Source organism: Rhynchophorus ferrugineus, unplaced genomic scaffold (genome assembly GCF_030347505.1).
Source record: "Rhynchophorus ferrugineus isolate W39M unplaced genomic scaffold, kcgeb_rfMv2 rfM10, whole genome shotgun sequence".
Taxonomy (NCBI): domain Eukaryota; kingdom Metazoa; phylum Arthropoda; class Insecta; order Coleoptera; family Curculionidae; genus Rhynchophorus; species Rhynchophorus ferrugineus.
In genome coordinates, this window is record NW_027472589.1 from 32,331,066 (window position 1) to 32,348,441 (window position 17,376).

Below are 17,376 nucleotides of genomic sequence, written 5' to 3' on the forward strand. Positions count from 1 at the left end.
AACCATTTAACAGGTCAATTGAAAAGTCCCCGGCCTACCATAGTAAAATACATTTTTTGGCAAAATTAGTTTTTTTTATGTAACCTAATTCCCTTCAATGGTGATACACTGATTATAGCGACCCTCCAACTTTTCGATACCATTTTTGTAGTACGATGTGTCCTTTGCTTCAAAATAGATCTCACTTTCGGCGATCACCTATTCATTGGACAAAAATGTCTTCCCAGCGAGCATTCTATTGAGATCTGAGAATAGGAAATAGTCGCTGGGGGCCAGATCTGGAGAATACGATGGATGAGGAAGCAATTCCAAGCCCAATTCATGAATTTTTGCCATCGTTTTCAGTGACTTGTGACACGGTGCATTGTCTTGGTGAAGCAGCACTTTCTTATTCTTCAAATGCGGTCGTTTTTCGGCGATTTCGTCCTTTAAACGGTCCAATACCGCTATGTAATAGTCGCTGTTGATGGTCCTTCCTTTTTCAAGGTAGTCAATGAAAACTGTTCCATGAGCATCCCAAAATACAGACGCCATAACCTTGCCAGATGACTGTTGCCTTTTCCAACGCTTTGGAGCGGGTTCATCGTATGCAGTCCACTCGGATGACTGTCGATTGGACTTCGGAGTGAAATAATGGAGCCATGTTTCATCCATTGTCACATATCGACGCTAAATCTCGGGTTTATTACGCTTGATCATCTTCAAATACTGCTCCGAATCATCAACTTGTCGTTGTTTTTGGTTAAAAGTGAGCTCGTGCGGCACCCACTTTGCACAGAGCTTCCTCATACCCAAATATTTATGAATGATATGATGTACACGTTCAGTTGATATCTTTAGAATGTCTTCTAATTCATTCAATTTCAATTTACGGTCACTCAAAATCATTTTATGGATTTTTTAAATGTTTTCGTCGGTAACCTCTTTTGAGCGTCCACTGCGTTCACCGTCTTCGGTGCTCATTTCACCACGTCTAATCTTAGCATACTAATCCTTAATGGTTGATTTTACTTTGACAGTGTCCGGAAACTCGACATCAAGCCAAGTTTTTGCTTCAACTGTGTTTTTCTAATAATGTATTAATGTAATAATGTATTTAATATTAGTGAAAATCTGTAATCGGTTATATATTAATTATATACTTTAGCCATTAAGGGAATTTTGCAGAGATTAGAATAAACATTAGTCAGATTAGACAACGTTCGTACTATAACGTGAATACATCAAAAGCTTTCAATTTTTATCATATAACTAAATAACTCCGCGACAGAACTTTAGTACACTACACATTCTTCATTACAACTCTTAACAAAAATTTGCAGCCTTTAAATTATGTGAATAAAGGAGACTAGTCAAAGTATTCCTGTAAACGTTATAAAAGGAGCGCTTTTCCCATTCATTTTGCATTTTGCACTTGTAATACTTCAGGTGCTAAAGTTCTGTCGCGAAGTTATCAACAATAATCCAACAGATACACAAACATAACAACCATCGTAAGCTTAAAATTGAAAACTGAGCATTCAGTTAAAAAACCAAATTGCAGCTATAATATATTGATAACCAAATTGGACAAGGTTCCACATCAGAAGATTATTCTGATAATGTATTATACATATTAACTGAAGGTTTCATGAAACTATAAAAGAACAAAATAAGATTTGAGAGTAATTCTAACGATAAGTTTAAAAATCTGTCTACGATACAATGTGTTCTATATAATTACCGTAAGACACAATCGTTTTTTGTATTCCTAAATGAACTTAGTGGCCTTCTACCGCAAATATGCTGATACATTTTACGGTCTTACGAATTCGTTCAGTCCCATTGCAGAAGTTTTGCGTTTTTCGATCTGAATCCGAATCGATTGCGCAACCCGCAACACCGTATCATTGTACCAATGACGCTGAGCGTATCGCTGATACACTGACCCTTACCTTTCTCTCTAGCCGGCGCGTACGGTTTTTTTATTCGGTTCCCCGTTTTGTCCATTAGCAGGGATTGCGAGCCCACCGCCCGTCTTGAGACTGCAATGAAAGTGTTGTCTCCCGCCAGGTAGGAGGATGTGAGTCTATATAAAGCCTTTAGATTGTTTTCTATTTTCTAGTCTGGTGGTGTTTGTGATTTGGTTATAGATAATTTTTGCTGAACGCTGTGCTGGTTTGTTTTTATTTTCTTCATTGCTATCTAGTTTTATATATCTATATGTATAATTATTTAATAATTAATTATTGTTATAATGATATATTTTGTATGAATTTTTTTAAAAACATTATCGTAAACTCATCCGCCTTTTTTCGTTGTAATAATAATAAAAAATAAAATCATATCGTAAACTTGAATTAATATTTCATAAAAGTTATTTGTTCCTAAACATTTTATTTGTGTTACATTCGAAGTGAATTCCAGATACCTGCTAATATCAGTGAAATTCAATAATCGGTTATAATTAACACATATATTAATATATTTTCATGATGTCTTCAACATTTTGTCATCTTTGATGATAATGATTTGGCAGCTAACCAATCATCGATCCATTTTCGAAGTTCTTAGCATACAGAAACCGTATACCCACCAAGCCATGCTATAGTGACCTCAACAAGTATGTTGGATACAACGGAACTTGCTATTCGAGCTACAACAGTGTATCCTTCACGAATCCTAAGACACTGTCATGTAAGAGCGCAACACTGCGTCTGTTACTCGCTAGTCCTGCTCCTTCTACAATAAAATATCGGTCAGATTGTTCAATTGACACCAGTTCTGCAGCAACATTTTCATTCGGTTTTAGCAGTTCGTAATACTTTACACCTTGTTCATCGCACTATATGCACAGCAAGACTTGAACACTCCGCTTCAGTGTCGATGCGGATGACTTTCCTGGACCAACCCATAATTTTATGCACTTAGGATTGTCACATTATATCCACATTTCATTGTCAGTGAATTGTTGGCTGGCAAATAGTGAAACCACAATGTCAAAATTGTTGCAATTTTTGATTTCAATGGCAAGTGTTTTATAGGATTTGGTACTAGACCTCTTCAAATCCAACAAAAAAACTCTTATTGTATGTAAAGAAATATCAAACTCATCGAATTTAACAATGATTTATATTGATACTTCCCATTTTCATCAAGAGAGGTTGTTGATACAAATCCATACAAGCACCTAATAATATATACGAACGATCTACTAGTGTAAAGATTGCTTATATCTAGGTATTAATTGCTTCTCACCTTCCTAGAGGTTTTTGTATTTTAACTGATCAAGGAATCATTTTTAGATATTTCTATACAAAATGGAAATGTCCGATCGCAAAAAATGTTAAATAGAATGATACTTTAATGAAGTACTCCTGATGAGGTAGGACCTCTTCATTATCAATTGATAACAACTCATGATCCATGGTTTCCTTCAATAGTTGACCTAATTCTCCTTTATACGCACGAACATTGGAATATTTAAAAATTAGAGGTTATGTTTCTAAAAATATAACTTTATGATAGCACTTTAACAGTAAGGTTTTGGAAATCAATCTATACTCGTCCACTTCGTAAAACTCCGTTCGTAATTATAGGTTAGGTTATCCAGCAGCATTGTAGTTAGGTATCCAATATCAATAACAACCCATAAAATACACGAGCTTATAGTGAGTGATATATAGTAAAATAATTTCCCTAAATTGTAAATTGTAATATTGCTAATAACCTAAATTAAAATTAATTATTAATGTATCAATTATTAAAATAATTTATTGTTATACATTATTATTTATTATCTACTAAACATATTGCTAATTATTTCTGTAATTTCGTGCTTTGAATTAATTAATTTTTTAAATCCCTTAACCCACTTTATTTATTCAAGTATTTTAATCAAGTTTAATCAAATAATACCTTCTAAATTTCTTCTTCAAGATGTTGAAACCATGATATGCTTCCAGATCTTTCAATAAACAATAAAATATTATTTTACGTTATTGTCTATTTCTAAATAATAAAATATTTTAATTATTTTTAATTGATATCGCTTTTTCATTTTCAATTTCATACTTTTATGTCATATTTTACCAATATCCGGGCAATTAGTATTTTGTTGTAAAAATAATAATTGGCAGTAAAGTAACAAATAATTAATTGGAAAATAATAAAGCTTATATAACGAGGGATTGGTAAAGTTTTTCTCTCGGATGGTTTAATAAGAATATAATTATATTTTAAAATGTGACTAATTGTGGTTAATATGACAAATGATAAAAGGTTGTGTTAAGTGTTAAGCTAATTTAAATAATCACTACATCAAAATTACTAATTATAATATTCACAATATATGTCTACGTTATATATATGAAAAATAACCTATTACTTTCGATTTGAAATTTCATATAAATGATTTTTTATTAATTTTATATAAAATATTTATTAGTTCCTGATAAACTATGTGTTTCAATATGGTTAAAATATCTGAAATAAAATAATATAGATTCCACGATGATTGGTTTCGTTTAGTTACCCAATTTTGAAATTACTTTTCTTATATCAGAGTATAACACTAAAAACGTACAACGTGATTTAAGAGGCAATGAAATAGTATATTTTAAAGCAATATAATTTATGTAAGAAGTGATTGGAGGTTTAATAGTGATTACGAACTTGATCCAAATTTGGTACGGTAATAAATAATGAAGTGCTATATTAAAAAGACTATTTTGGCCATATAGATTATAGAAGGTAGTGTAAATGTACATAAAAATTTAACGGTATATGGGCTTGGAAGAAAATTACGTTGATAATATATTCTATAAAAAGACTAACTCAACTTTTATATTTGTTATTTTTTTATGATATTTATTTTTTACTTTATCGTAAGAAGAGTTAAAATAGCATGTTACAATTGTGAAATGCGTCTTCGTCTACCATTTTTAGGTGCTTGACATTGAAGATGCTGAGGATAATGAAAAACTTGCTATGTCCTATAGTCTATCGAATGTACTTGGATGTTTTGTGCCATTCATATTTTCATAATAAATAATAAAAATGTTTTCGGCAACAATATTTAACGATAAATGGAAACAACTGTTCTTATATAGTACTCTATTATAAGTAAAATTAGTAGTAATAATTTTCCTTAATTTTCCAATATAACTTTTCTTGAAATGTAAAAACCCATACATCTTGACTGATGTCAAAAAAAGTAATAATACAACAGCACTTTATTATGAATATTAATAAACAATAACCTTGATATCTCATTAAAACTCAAATAACTGGAAAGTAGTAAAAATTATTGCATTTTTATAATTAAAATTAAAGCGCATACTTTTCAAATACTATCTCTAAAAGTATCATTGAATTTGATTAAATTATAATCGATTTTCTTGAAAAAAAGTCCGAACGTCATTAGTTATTAGGGGGAATTAAACCAAGTAATGTGCATTTTTTGATTAGTTCGCATTAAATTAATGCTTATAATATGGCTTGTTGTTGTTTTGAGAATTGTAATATTTGTTTTACCAGAAAGCATAATATTAAAAAAATTAAAATATTAAAATAAATTCGTTTAAATAAGTTTTTCATAGTTTTAATATATATAGTACGAAAATTCGACTGTTATTAATATTTAATTTCATGTAATTAAATGTAACGATGTAGCTTTCATATCCTTGACTATGTAATTGGTTTGCTATAGGTCTATTCAATATTAGACTCGATGGCTATATGGGTCTTGGGGCCAATCCACGAGAGAAATCTCTCTCAATCTCTCGATTTTCTCAATCGAAAGACTTATCACTTTTTACTTATAAAATGGAAAAAATGCGGGTTATTTCTGTATAAAATATAAAATTATAATCAATTAAATTTAAAGTCAAATGTTAGAAAGCTTTTGTGAACAGTATAAGTTAATTCAGAACAAAATAAGTCCTAATTCTAACATTTTTTCTTATTATATGCACAAATAAGCACATTCCTTAAATGTTAGAAAAAGTCAATAGTTAATAATAATCTAAAACTATCTGCTTATAAACATTACATCGTAAGATTTCCCATTTCTGGTTCAATAGTGCCCAAGACAATAATGAATATTATCTTTACATCACTATCATCCATCATACTAAACTTGGGTTAAGAAAAACCTTCCAAGTGGTTAATGCTAGAAAGTGGTAGTTGGTGGCTCATGAGGTTTGTATTTTTTTACATTTTTGCTGTTGTAAGACGCTGGCTTGGTTCGGTAGGGGGTTCTATTTCTATAATTTGACTATTTTTGTCTACATCCGGACTTTATCTTCTACAGGGCCAAATGAAAATATGGTAAAATAGTAATGGTAAATAATATAAGAGTAATGGGTTATTGCAGCTAGTTGTCCCCATTCTACGTCTTTAATATTTTAGTTCCAATAGCAATACGTTAAACAGCAGAAGAGAGATTCGCTTTCATTAGACAAATTAGAGATACAGCAAATCATTGATTATTTTTGTAGGTCTTGCAGGACATTAACCAGTCATTTCTGCGAAGGTCTTCTTTATTTTATCTTAAACTCAACAAAAATCGTTTGCTGAATTTGTATTTTACCGTGATATATTGACATGACCGGATGTATTCTTTAAACAAATCAAAAACTCAAAATATTTTGATGGTTAAAACATGAGTGCCATTGTCGAAAAAAGAATATGTAATAATCTGAAAATTTAGGATATAGAAAATATTAATTATCATTTCTATCCCTAAATCTAAAACTAATAGATTATTTTGATTTTTTAATCACAGCAGATGAAAATACAAGAAAGAAAGCCCTGCAAATGATTTAGAAATAACTTCGAATTATACTTCGTTAGTTTAAATAAATTTACAGATCAGACAGGATCATTTTATGCTCTTTGGCGAATTTAAATATACAATAAATATACTTCTTCAACCTTTCGAAGCCATGTTGTATCGTTCGTAAATTCGAGCCTCAACAGTCTGTTATTTGCAATAAAGGGTGGCCCAGTTTTATCGCGAAAGGATATATTTGCTTTTCTTGCTCGTTACTGATAGTGTTTCCTTACCAATAGTATGCCCTTCAGTTCTTTCAATTAACGTCGGTATAGATGTGTAGTAACATTCGATTTTAGCAATACATCATTGTTAATACCGCTGAATTTTTACGTAGTGAATGCACTTTTCATCGACAATCACCATAGAAGAGTTTATTGCGCGGTAAGAAGTGAAAGCATGAAGCTCCAATGATTCTAAATTATATGTTCAGTTAACTTATGAATACAATAACCATTTTGTTTACTTTTGAGTTTTTGTGATCGGATTTAAACAACTAAGTCAGAAACAACAATAGTCTGAGAAAGTTGATGAAAGTCGATAAGACCAAAACCAACAAATAGGATGAGAAGCAGTATCTCCACAAATTTCTAAAAGTGCTTCATGGGCATGGGTAGCAGGTTTGTTTAAATCCAAAACAAATGTAATTAAGGTCAAAAATGTACTTCTAACCATTCCTAATCACGGATGGTATATTTACACTAAATAACTTAATTATACTAAATGGCAAAATGTTATTTTATGCAGAGACATATCAAAACCATCAATTTAGTTGTTACTGTTCAGTTATGTTCACATTCTGATCAAAAAACATGCAAGCATCTAATAATAACGTATATTATCGAGTTTTAATTGGTCTATTTAATTTCAGAACAAAAATGAGAACGTGTGATAGCCTAGTACCTCTACTGTTGACACTGTTGCTCGCAGTGCAATGTACTCCCATATCCCAACCCGCCTACGACAACACCCAGTACAACGCACAAACCCAAAGTTTCCCGGTGGTGCAGTACAAACCGCAGCAGCTTCATTTCAAGCCGGGTAAGTGTGCGTCCTTGACGGATTTGTTAGATAATCGCTCAAAATGTGTAGAGTTTTTTAAGTACGAACGGTTCTGCTTGAAGGAGCGAAGCGACCTTGTTATTGCTAATTGTTTATGGCGAAACGAATAGCTGTGGAAATGTCGTTCTTTTTTTTTGGTTTATCAGGAGCCGCGTCAAGACCGGTGTACGAACAACAACAATCCGAAGGTCTGCAATATTATTCTTCACAGCCTAAACAATCGGTGCAATCGATCCAGACCCCAGGTACCAAACCTGTACAACAGAGTTTCTTATCTACTAGTCAGGTAGGATATTTATTTATTTTCGATATTGGACCATTAAATAGTACATTTAATCTGTCAAAATTTGTTTTTTGTATTTTAAATATAAATAGTTAAAATGCTGCATGTATTTTGCTCTAAGGAGGTTGAAATAATGTGAGGGATTGAGGAAAAGTAGCTTCATATTTCTCAAAGCTAATGCATTCGTATTAATTTCAAACAGTGATCAACTCAGCCACCGTACACACTATCTCATATTTCTGAGGTAAATACTGAATCACGCCATTTGAAAAAACCTCTTTAAAAGCCAAATTTGGTTGGGGCTATCAGGTGGAAACGTCAAACGCTTTAAATTTTTGCCATACAACTAAATAAATTCGCGACAAAACTTTAGCACACTACAGGTCTATTAATAAAAATAAATTTAGATCTTGCATACTTTACCATTAAAGACAATTAGTATTTTGGTATTCATGAAGATACTATAGGACACATACAGTATCCAGCAAATAATTAATATGTGCTTTTATTTTGAGAATGATATACATATTTCAATATATTACGTGTTTAAAACATCAGTTTACTTTTTCATCATGCCTCACGGAAATAAAATTGAAATTCATATTATTAATAACCTGAAATCTAGAAAAAAAGTATGTGGCGCTAATATCAAATATATAAAATTCATCTAGAAAAGTCATCATGAATTATTTAAAAGATGGAAACGAATGTTCTATGGACCCACTACCTTTCAAACGCGCAATAACATTGATTCATTGAAAATGCATTTATTACTAGAGATGCGACTTTAGTACCATCTTTTAATTTAATAACTACTAAACTATTCCTCGAATTTTAAGTATTTCTCTTTGGTTTCTTCTTTTTGCTAACGTAGGAACTATAATTACTTTTGCTGCATGGAGAAAGTTTAATTATCTTTTCTATGACCTATATGTATATGGTATACTTAGGTTGTTTTCTCTGATTTTACAGATTATGTACGATTTAATTGTATTTATCTAATTGCCCTTTTCTATATGAATCAAGTCCACCAATATTTATCGACGAGTACTTTTCGTGTAGTTTTATTGTATTGCAGAATACTGGTTTTGTAGTTCTGATCCAGATATTCTTGTTGTTACGATAAAAGATGCTATTCTATAATTTCTGTAAACATAATAATAATGAGTAGATTAACAAAGGTTTAATAATAAAAATAATATACATAGAAGAAAGGATTAAATAATTGTGACGTTTAACACATTTTAAGACATTTAAGATAGATGTCAATACTTTAATATTTAAATGGTTCCCAGGGAACCAATATTGTTAACAAGATAATTTAACATCTATAAAATATGATGGGTTGCGTTTATTTCCTGACAGATTACTATTAGTTCTTGGCACCTAAATGTCCTCAGTGTCTGTCTAATATGACAATTTCTTATTTTTATATAATTTATGCCCAACGAATATGGAAGATACCTCGAACCATATAACAATTAACAGTCTTTGATAACTCATTCGTATCTTTACTGGATCCCATCGTTCATCGTAATTAGTAATTGCTAAATTTGTGCTGCAATATATTTCGAGTGAATATACCAGTCACATAAATTAATTCATTGAGTAAAAAAAACTACAATTAGTTCACAACATTTCTCAGATGCTCCTTTTTTAATTATTAGTTTCCACATTATTTTTTGTCTAGTCTATTTTGCACCTCACTAAGTTTATCCTTCATTCCGTTTATCACTATGTTTGACCTTTATATCAAATTTTTATTGCATATTAAACAATTACATCTCCTGTCCTGTTCTTTTATTCTCACTATATATTTCACAGCTTCTGTACATAATAATGGATAAGTTTTGGTTTTTGTTGAAACATTGCCATATTCTGCATTAACTTAAAAGTCTAAGACCACTAATAGAGGACAACAATAATAGAGATTGCAGCACACCAATTGTACTTTAGAGAAAAACATTCAACACTGTTAGAAAAGCGTGGACTTTACCTAGAGAATTTGCAAAATTGTTATAATCTTATATTGTTGGTAAGCATCATGGTTAAATATAAAAATGCCTATTCGGAATTGAAGTAAATAAAAGGGAGAGTGCCGCAGGGTAGCGTATAGGAACTGGACCTTTGCCAGGTGTAAACCGGTGAGTTACATGATGGCTGTAGGTAAAGACCAGGAAGATGTAGCAATGAAATTACAAATAGCAGCAAATAAAAATAATAATTGGACTAAACAATCAGTTTGAATCAAACTAAATATATCTACGTGAATTTTATAGAGAAAGAGAAATCAAGAGAAATATAAATCAACACATCTTTATCAGAATAAGTAATATATTTGGGATTGACACTTGACTGGGTGTAAAGAAGGAGAAAGAATAATTGGATATTAAATACACAAGAATATTTGACTATTTGGAAGGAACTTTGCCCTGTTAACATGCATTAACATCTAGATATCGGGCTGTGCCAAGAAAAGCAATCTGGACACAATTAAGTGGTTTCAGAACAAGATATCGAGGAGCGCTGTCGATTCCCCATGGTAGTGATTCCCAAAGAGATTTTTTCAAATGAATAGCATCAATCATATTAAAAAAAAATTGTCCCAAGTTATGAGCAAGACGTCTTCACCATGGCAATGTTGAGGCAATCCTAATTAAGCGTTTTGAGCCTGTGTAGTTTGGACTTAGGGCCTAGATTTTGTGATAGAATTAGTGATAGTGCCGGTGTGCTAATATTAGTGTAAAGAAGTTGATGAATCCTTGACTGACCTTATTTTTTTAATAATGTAGCACTGCATAAAATTACTCTTTGAACAACTTTTCAATACCAAGAAGATTTTAATTAAAAAATGTCTAATAGATATTTTATTTTTATTTATAAACCTCTTAATTTGTTTCAAACATTATTATACAAAAATAAAAATAAGTGAGTTCGAAAAAGAAACTTGATGATCAGGAAAAAAACCTATATTTTATAAACTTTTTTTTTTTCAAAAATAATTATCTAGGATTCATAAATGCCATAAATCTTAATGGGCGACAAACGCTTTCTCAACGGCGACAGTTATTTTAATTGATATTAGGGGGAATTTTCTATTCGAATAAGGTGAAGGAAATAAACAGCGCCAGATGTTTGCGAAAGTACATTTTAACTACCGCTTAATACTTAAATGTTAGTGTAGTTCTCGTACGGTTCAAGTATCGTCAGAGAACGGTTCGAAACGATATTTCTATCCTGTTATAATGCAGCCGGAATACAAATGTTATTTAGAGATTATTATTGCGGATAATTCGGAAGATTATTTGTGTTTACGAATATTAAATAATCGTTGAACTAATTATTATTTTGATTTAACCCTACACATAATAATTAGTTGGTTATAACACGACATTTTAAAGCATTTTGTGGCTCTGATCATGCCTTCATACTTTCATCAATTTCTACAATATTTTCTCATCCTTCTGACATCTCGGTGAGCTGCAATAATGTATTCTTAACTACTATAGTGTAGGCGAACGTTAACATGCAAGAAAATGTCTCTGTTAAGGTCTATTACTCGTAATTGATGGTCTTTTTTTGAACAATAAGTTATTCAATTTTTTCAGTTGACATCAGTAAACATTTGCAAACACTACTTATTCTACGATATGACATGAAAAGAGAGGTTCTATAGCTGTGAGTGTTCCGCTTCTTTGTCAATATGGATGGATTTCCTGAACTAAGCGAAAACTTGAGCTTAGGATGGTCACGGCAGATTCACTTTTTATACTTAGTAATTTTAACAAGCAAATAAAACTGCGATGTTATTGATGGCATTTTCGATCAATTCATATGGCAAATATTTTCTCTCCTTTTGAATATCTCCCATCACATACAGACATCTGGAAATAGTTATTGCTAAACCCCCAACAGCTACGCTGCTTGAAAGTTCTAGAGATTGAGCTTAGTCAATATTTTTCATCTAATAAGTTTTGCAATTGCATGGCATTCGAACTTTTTTGGTCCTCCAAGTACTCTATCAAAATCATCACATTTAAATCAAATTTTTCAGATCAAATAACAGAGGTAATGAAAGTCCAAAATATAATTTTTATCGTTTCATGATTATTGCCTTTGTATAGATGAAGTATCACAATAATACGGAATAGAAAACCCTTATTTCATGTACAGAAAAGTCAAAACCATCGAATTTAACAGTTGTTTACATTAATACTTTGCATTTGCACCAATAAATGTCTGTGTTAAATATACCTTAATGTCCAAAATATAAAATATATTAAGATGTCGGTTAGTAATAACCCGAGTTAATGAGTTTTTCAAAGTAATCTATGCTAAAAATTCTTCTTACTATGTTTAGTTATGATTTATGCATGACGGTGTTGAAGTTTTATCCATTAAAAAATATAATTTTTTAATGAACGCGGCCGCTTTTGTACACTTCGTTTTCTCAAAGATAAAACACTCAAACTATTTCTCTCAATATTTCATAAGATGTCCTGAATTTGTATTAAATATTTCGTTTTTTCTTAATACTTAATCTATCGATTAAAATATTTACAAAGCATTATTAATTTTGTTCCTATTCTCATTCTATTAAAGACGTATTATCAATGATATATGAGTGGTGTTTTAATGAATAGAATCTGTATGAACTTGGCTACATAAACCTTTTTTTAATCTCCTATTTTATTCACCAAACTCACTGGACACTGCTACTTAGTACATGCATTTAAGTATCTGGCTATAAAAATCGAAAGTGTTGAAAACCAAGAGATGGAAATGAATGTTAGAATTGGAAAATGAAATTATACTTCGGTATAAGAACTAAAATAGAAGCCTACGGATCAATTTTTAGAGGAATCCTAATCTTCTGTTGCAAGAAGTGGCTATTGCCAAAAAGATATATAAATAAGATACAAGTAGCAGAAATGAAATACCTCCTTGAACACTCAGTGGTTGAACAAAGACTCTTGGACAGGATGGGAAGTAAGGAAATAAGCAAAGACCAAATCAGTGGGAGAGTATTTAAAAAGAATGCAACCCTATAGGAATATGGGAATCACGGACAGAGAATATAAATATTAGAGGACCTAAGTGAACCTTGGATGAATGTATCAGAGAAATACTTCAGAACAAAGGTAGAACCCGGGTGATGGAAGTAAAAAGACAGAAGACAATAGACAAGAAAATATACCCACCCATTATGAGGTAAAAAAAAAGGTCTTTTGATTATTGTCGATTTACCAGTAGACTTAGTCAAGAAACTGTAAATAATATACTTTTTAATAACATAATTCATCCAATATACAGACATCGTTGCAAATTATAGACATGTAATTAAATTATGTATACTTTCTAATTATCTAATTAAACAGCGTGGGATAATATAAACAGGAATAACGCAGTCAAACCTCTTACATAACAAACTATCGAAATTACGAACAGAAATTTGAAACAATTATAAAACTTATGCAAGACGCCACGTTTTCTTCCTGGGTTCTGATCGGTGCAAAACCGTACGCAACATCGGCATAACCGTACAATTAGCTATGATGGTAATACGCTATTACATATATATTTTTCCACATATCGGATATATATGAAATAATCAATAATTTATTATATAATTGTAATAATTATTTTATAACATATCAAATGGTGAAATTAAATTAGTCTCAATAATAAATATTACAAATCCTGACAAGATATGTTGCTTATTAAAACGTAAGATTCAAAATACAAGTATTTTTTTATTCAAAAAACTCTGACATGTATTATTTGGCATAGCTTTGACCTAGTTCAGTGATTTACTTTTAATTTAATTTATGTTTTCAAAATGATCAACCTGAAGTTTTTTATTGTGTGGAAATAGTAAAAAGTCGAATGGGGTCATGTATGGCGAATATGAAGGCTGGAGCCTGATTAGTGTTTCGTATATTGTCAAACATTCTCGGGCAAACAATGGCAAACAAGAGCGATTATATCAAATGTCAGTTCTGAGAAGAATGAAATAGTAACTCCTAAGGAAGTATCGGAGAAATTCAGTACCAATTTAAATTGAAAAGAGCACCAGGCACTAAGCTTTGTGACTGGATTGATACTTAAAACACTTGTTTCACTACATAGTATAAAACAAAGTCGCCTTTTCTGTCCCTATATCCCTATGTGCGCTTAAATCTTTAAAACTACGCAACGGATTTTGATGCGGTTTTTTTCAATAGATAGAGTGATTCAAGAGGAAGGTTTATATGTATAATACATGCATAATATACTAAGGCAACATTGCTAATTTTAGAGGTTTCTAACGTGATGTCGTAAATTAACCTATTTTTTTAGGCTTATTTAGCAATTAGCAAAAACGCTGCCTAACCCTACGAGTTAGATCAAATTAATGTACTACAGTATTGTAGTACATTAATTTGAAAAAGGTCTACAAAAAAGTCCGCGATGGTATATGTTTATCTTTTAGGGATAACCCACATTAACCATTTTTATTGTTTACTTTTTACGTGAGAAAATGGCTTATTTACGAAGCTATTTTAAGCAATACGGCATTAATCCTTATCGAATTAAGTACCTTAAATACAGTGTGCAATTAATATAGATCAATATGGTTCCTTACTGCATGTTAATTAAACAAATATTTTCGGAGATATTACAAATTTAAAATTTGCGTTTAAAAATGTGTAATGTAATAAAAATTGTATGAATTTAGATATTCCAAAGATAGCAGGAAATTTTCATAGTAGGTATAGGGGAAGAGGAATTGTTTTACTCCAAATTTAATGCGTGCAGGCCAAGGGCAGTAATGAATGAACCAAAAATACTGGATCGATTTTAATCATGTTTTCATTGAGTGACATAGGCATATATATTTTATGCCCGTGCAAAGTCGGAGCGGGCCGCTATGTTTTTATATACAACGTTCATATTTTTTCTGTAGTGTATTTAATTTAGTATCAGCATTGCACCCGTGCGAAGCCGGGGCGGTTCGCTAGTAGAAAATAAATTAAAATTAAGTTTGCAGATAAATAACTTGGTTCAATCAACTTATTTAACGCTTGCTTTAAATTTATTTAAAACTTATTAGGAAATAAATAGTATTAATATAATTTGTGTTTGTCGAAGGCTGTGCAACGCCTTTTGACAGAGTATAGTACAAAAGCCTACTAAATTACAATAATATTAACTATTAAATATGTTTAATTACACTAAATTACTTACACATCATCATATAAAATTTCAAGCTATTGATTTACAAGCTTATTTCAAATAAACAAATACTATGACGAATCATCAATTTTGAACTGTTTAAAATAATAAGCAGATGCCTTCCATTTACATATGTACAGTTTTCAACTTTCAGGTAAAACTTTTTGTAAATAGTGCTCTTAAATGGTAACCTGTGAACTCAACAATGAACTTGGCATTACTTTTTTCGAAATCCAATGTTGCGTGTATTTTGAACAGCGGAATTGAAGTGGAAATGCCAGCCAAGTATCAATGTAAGCAACTTTTTAACAGCCTAATGTAACTGTTAAATGTTATCGTTGTGACATTTATCTCTTCAAAATAAGAGTTTCATATTTAGTGAGTGTCTACAAATATTTATAATGGAATGTTCAAAATTGCATTTTCGACATTCATTACTTTTGATGTCGGTTTTGAAGAAATTTGCTGCTGAAGACCATCAAACAATTCTAGAAACGTATAGTGATGCTGCTCGATCATATCCTAAATGCCGATTTTGATGTCAATTATATAGAAGATTTTTTTTTATTACTCTTCGTGAGTCCACAATCTGCCCTATTGGCAATAAGTATTTCTTAAGACTATATTATATATACATGGCGTGTGGAAAATCACTTCATTAAGCAATCTTCTGTATAAAATATTATCTTAATTAATTAGTCTTATTCTAAAGTCTACATATGTCCAGTAATCAGATCAGGTGGTGTTAAAAGTTTTAGTCTACGCACTTCACTATCACGTCGCATATTTAACTGATTAGCGAGTACATTGGGATGCACTGACACTCTTTCGAACTACTTCACACAAAAACGTTGAATTACACTGGTTATAGGTTCTAGAGGAATATCGCGTTGTATCAATTTATTTGAAATATAGTACGGAGCATCAACAATGGCACGCAACACCTTATTTTGGAACCGTTGAATGATGGATATATTAGATTTGCTAGCGGTACCCCATAGTTGGATTCCATATGTCCAAATGGGATTGAGTATAGACTCATACAGCAATACCTTGTTATCTAATAATAACTTGGATTTGCTCCCGATGAGCCAACACATTTGATATAATTTTAGTCCAAGTGGTTTTCGTTTAGAGAGTATGTGCTTCTTCCAGATTAGGAATCGATCTAAGTGCATACCAAGATATTTAACATGCTCTGCTTGGGGGAGTTGACGATGATTGATAATATAGAAGATATGAATTGCTAAATATAAAAACGCAGTTCATACTCTTAAAGAATTCTGACAAGTTAGTATACCATGGATAAAATACTAGTCAAGTAAAACAGTAAAAAGAGTAATCTGGCTCTTTGTGACTTTTTGCCGATTAATATTAGGGAACTACAGCTACTACAGTCTAAACGCAAATCATTATTTTGAAATGCTCAAGAAGCCTTAAGATAAATCGAAAGTGACCGCTGTCAAACCAACATCGTGCTATTGAACGATAGCGCCAGCTTGCCAAAAAGATGTAAAAAGTATGGAAATATTATATATATATATATATATATATATATATATATATTGCTCAAAAACTTAGTAAATAACAAGTGTTTTAATATATACAATAATATACAGGTGTAACCTTCTATGAAATAATATTTACGAGTAAATAAAAAAGAAAAACCGTCGATCGTTGAAACAAATCACATTAAATGCTATACAATTTTTTCCTCGTAATTGACACATCAATCTCGCAACAAACAGCAACGGGTTTCTTCAGTTATCCAATATATCGCCTAAAAAGGCAATTAAACGTTCTATTTCCACGTTCAGTACAATACCGAAATCGAGGGCTTCGGAATTACCTGTCGAATACCCTCCCCTTTACAACTTGTTGAGTTCGGAGTGGCCACTCAAATAGCAATATTGTTCAAGAACAGTTTCCATTTTTTTCCTGGTGTTTAGCCAACAACCTACGTGCTCCATTATTGTATTGTTTCTGATAGAAGTGGATGTTC

General features: G+C 31.3%; 2 protein-coding genes across 2 annotated transcripts in view; one reads left to right on the forward strand and one right to left on the reverse strand.

Annotated features, from left to right (window-relative positions):
• LOC143203476 (uncharacterized) overlaps positions 1–17,376 on the reverse strand; it is a 175,847-nt gene that overhangs the window by 127,981 nt on the left and 30,490 nt on the right. The gene's annotated exons all lie outside the window — the stretch shown is intronic.
• The window catches only part of Cpr66D (Cuticular protein 66D), a 39,329-nt gene continuing 24,004 nt past the window's right edge, over positions 2,052–17,376 (forward strand). The window contains exons 1-3 of the mRNA XM_076415643.1: positions 2,052–2,157; positions 7,686–7,855; positions 8,023–8,162. Coding sequence (XP_076271758.1) covers positions 7,693–7,855; positions 8,023–8,162 — 303 coding nt within the window. The 5' untranslated portion in view covers positions 2,052–2,157; positions 7,686–7,692. The remainder of the gene's footprint in view (positions 2,158–7,685; positions 7,856–8,022; positions 8,163–17,376) is intronic.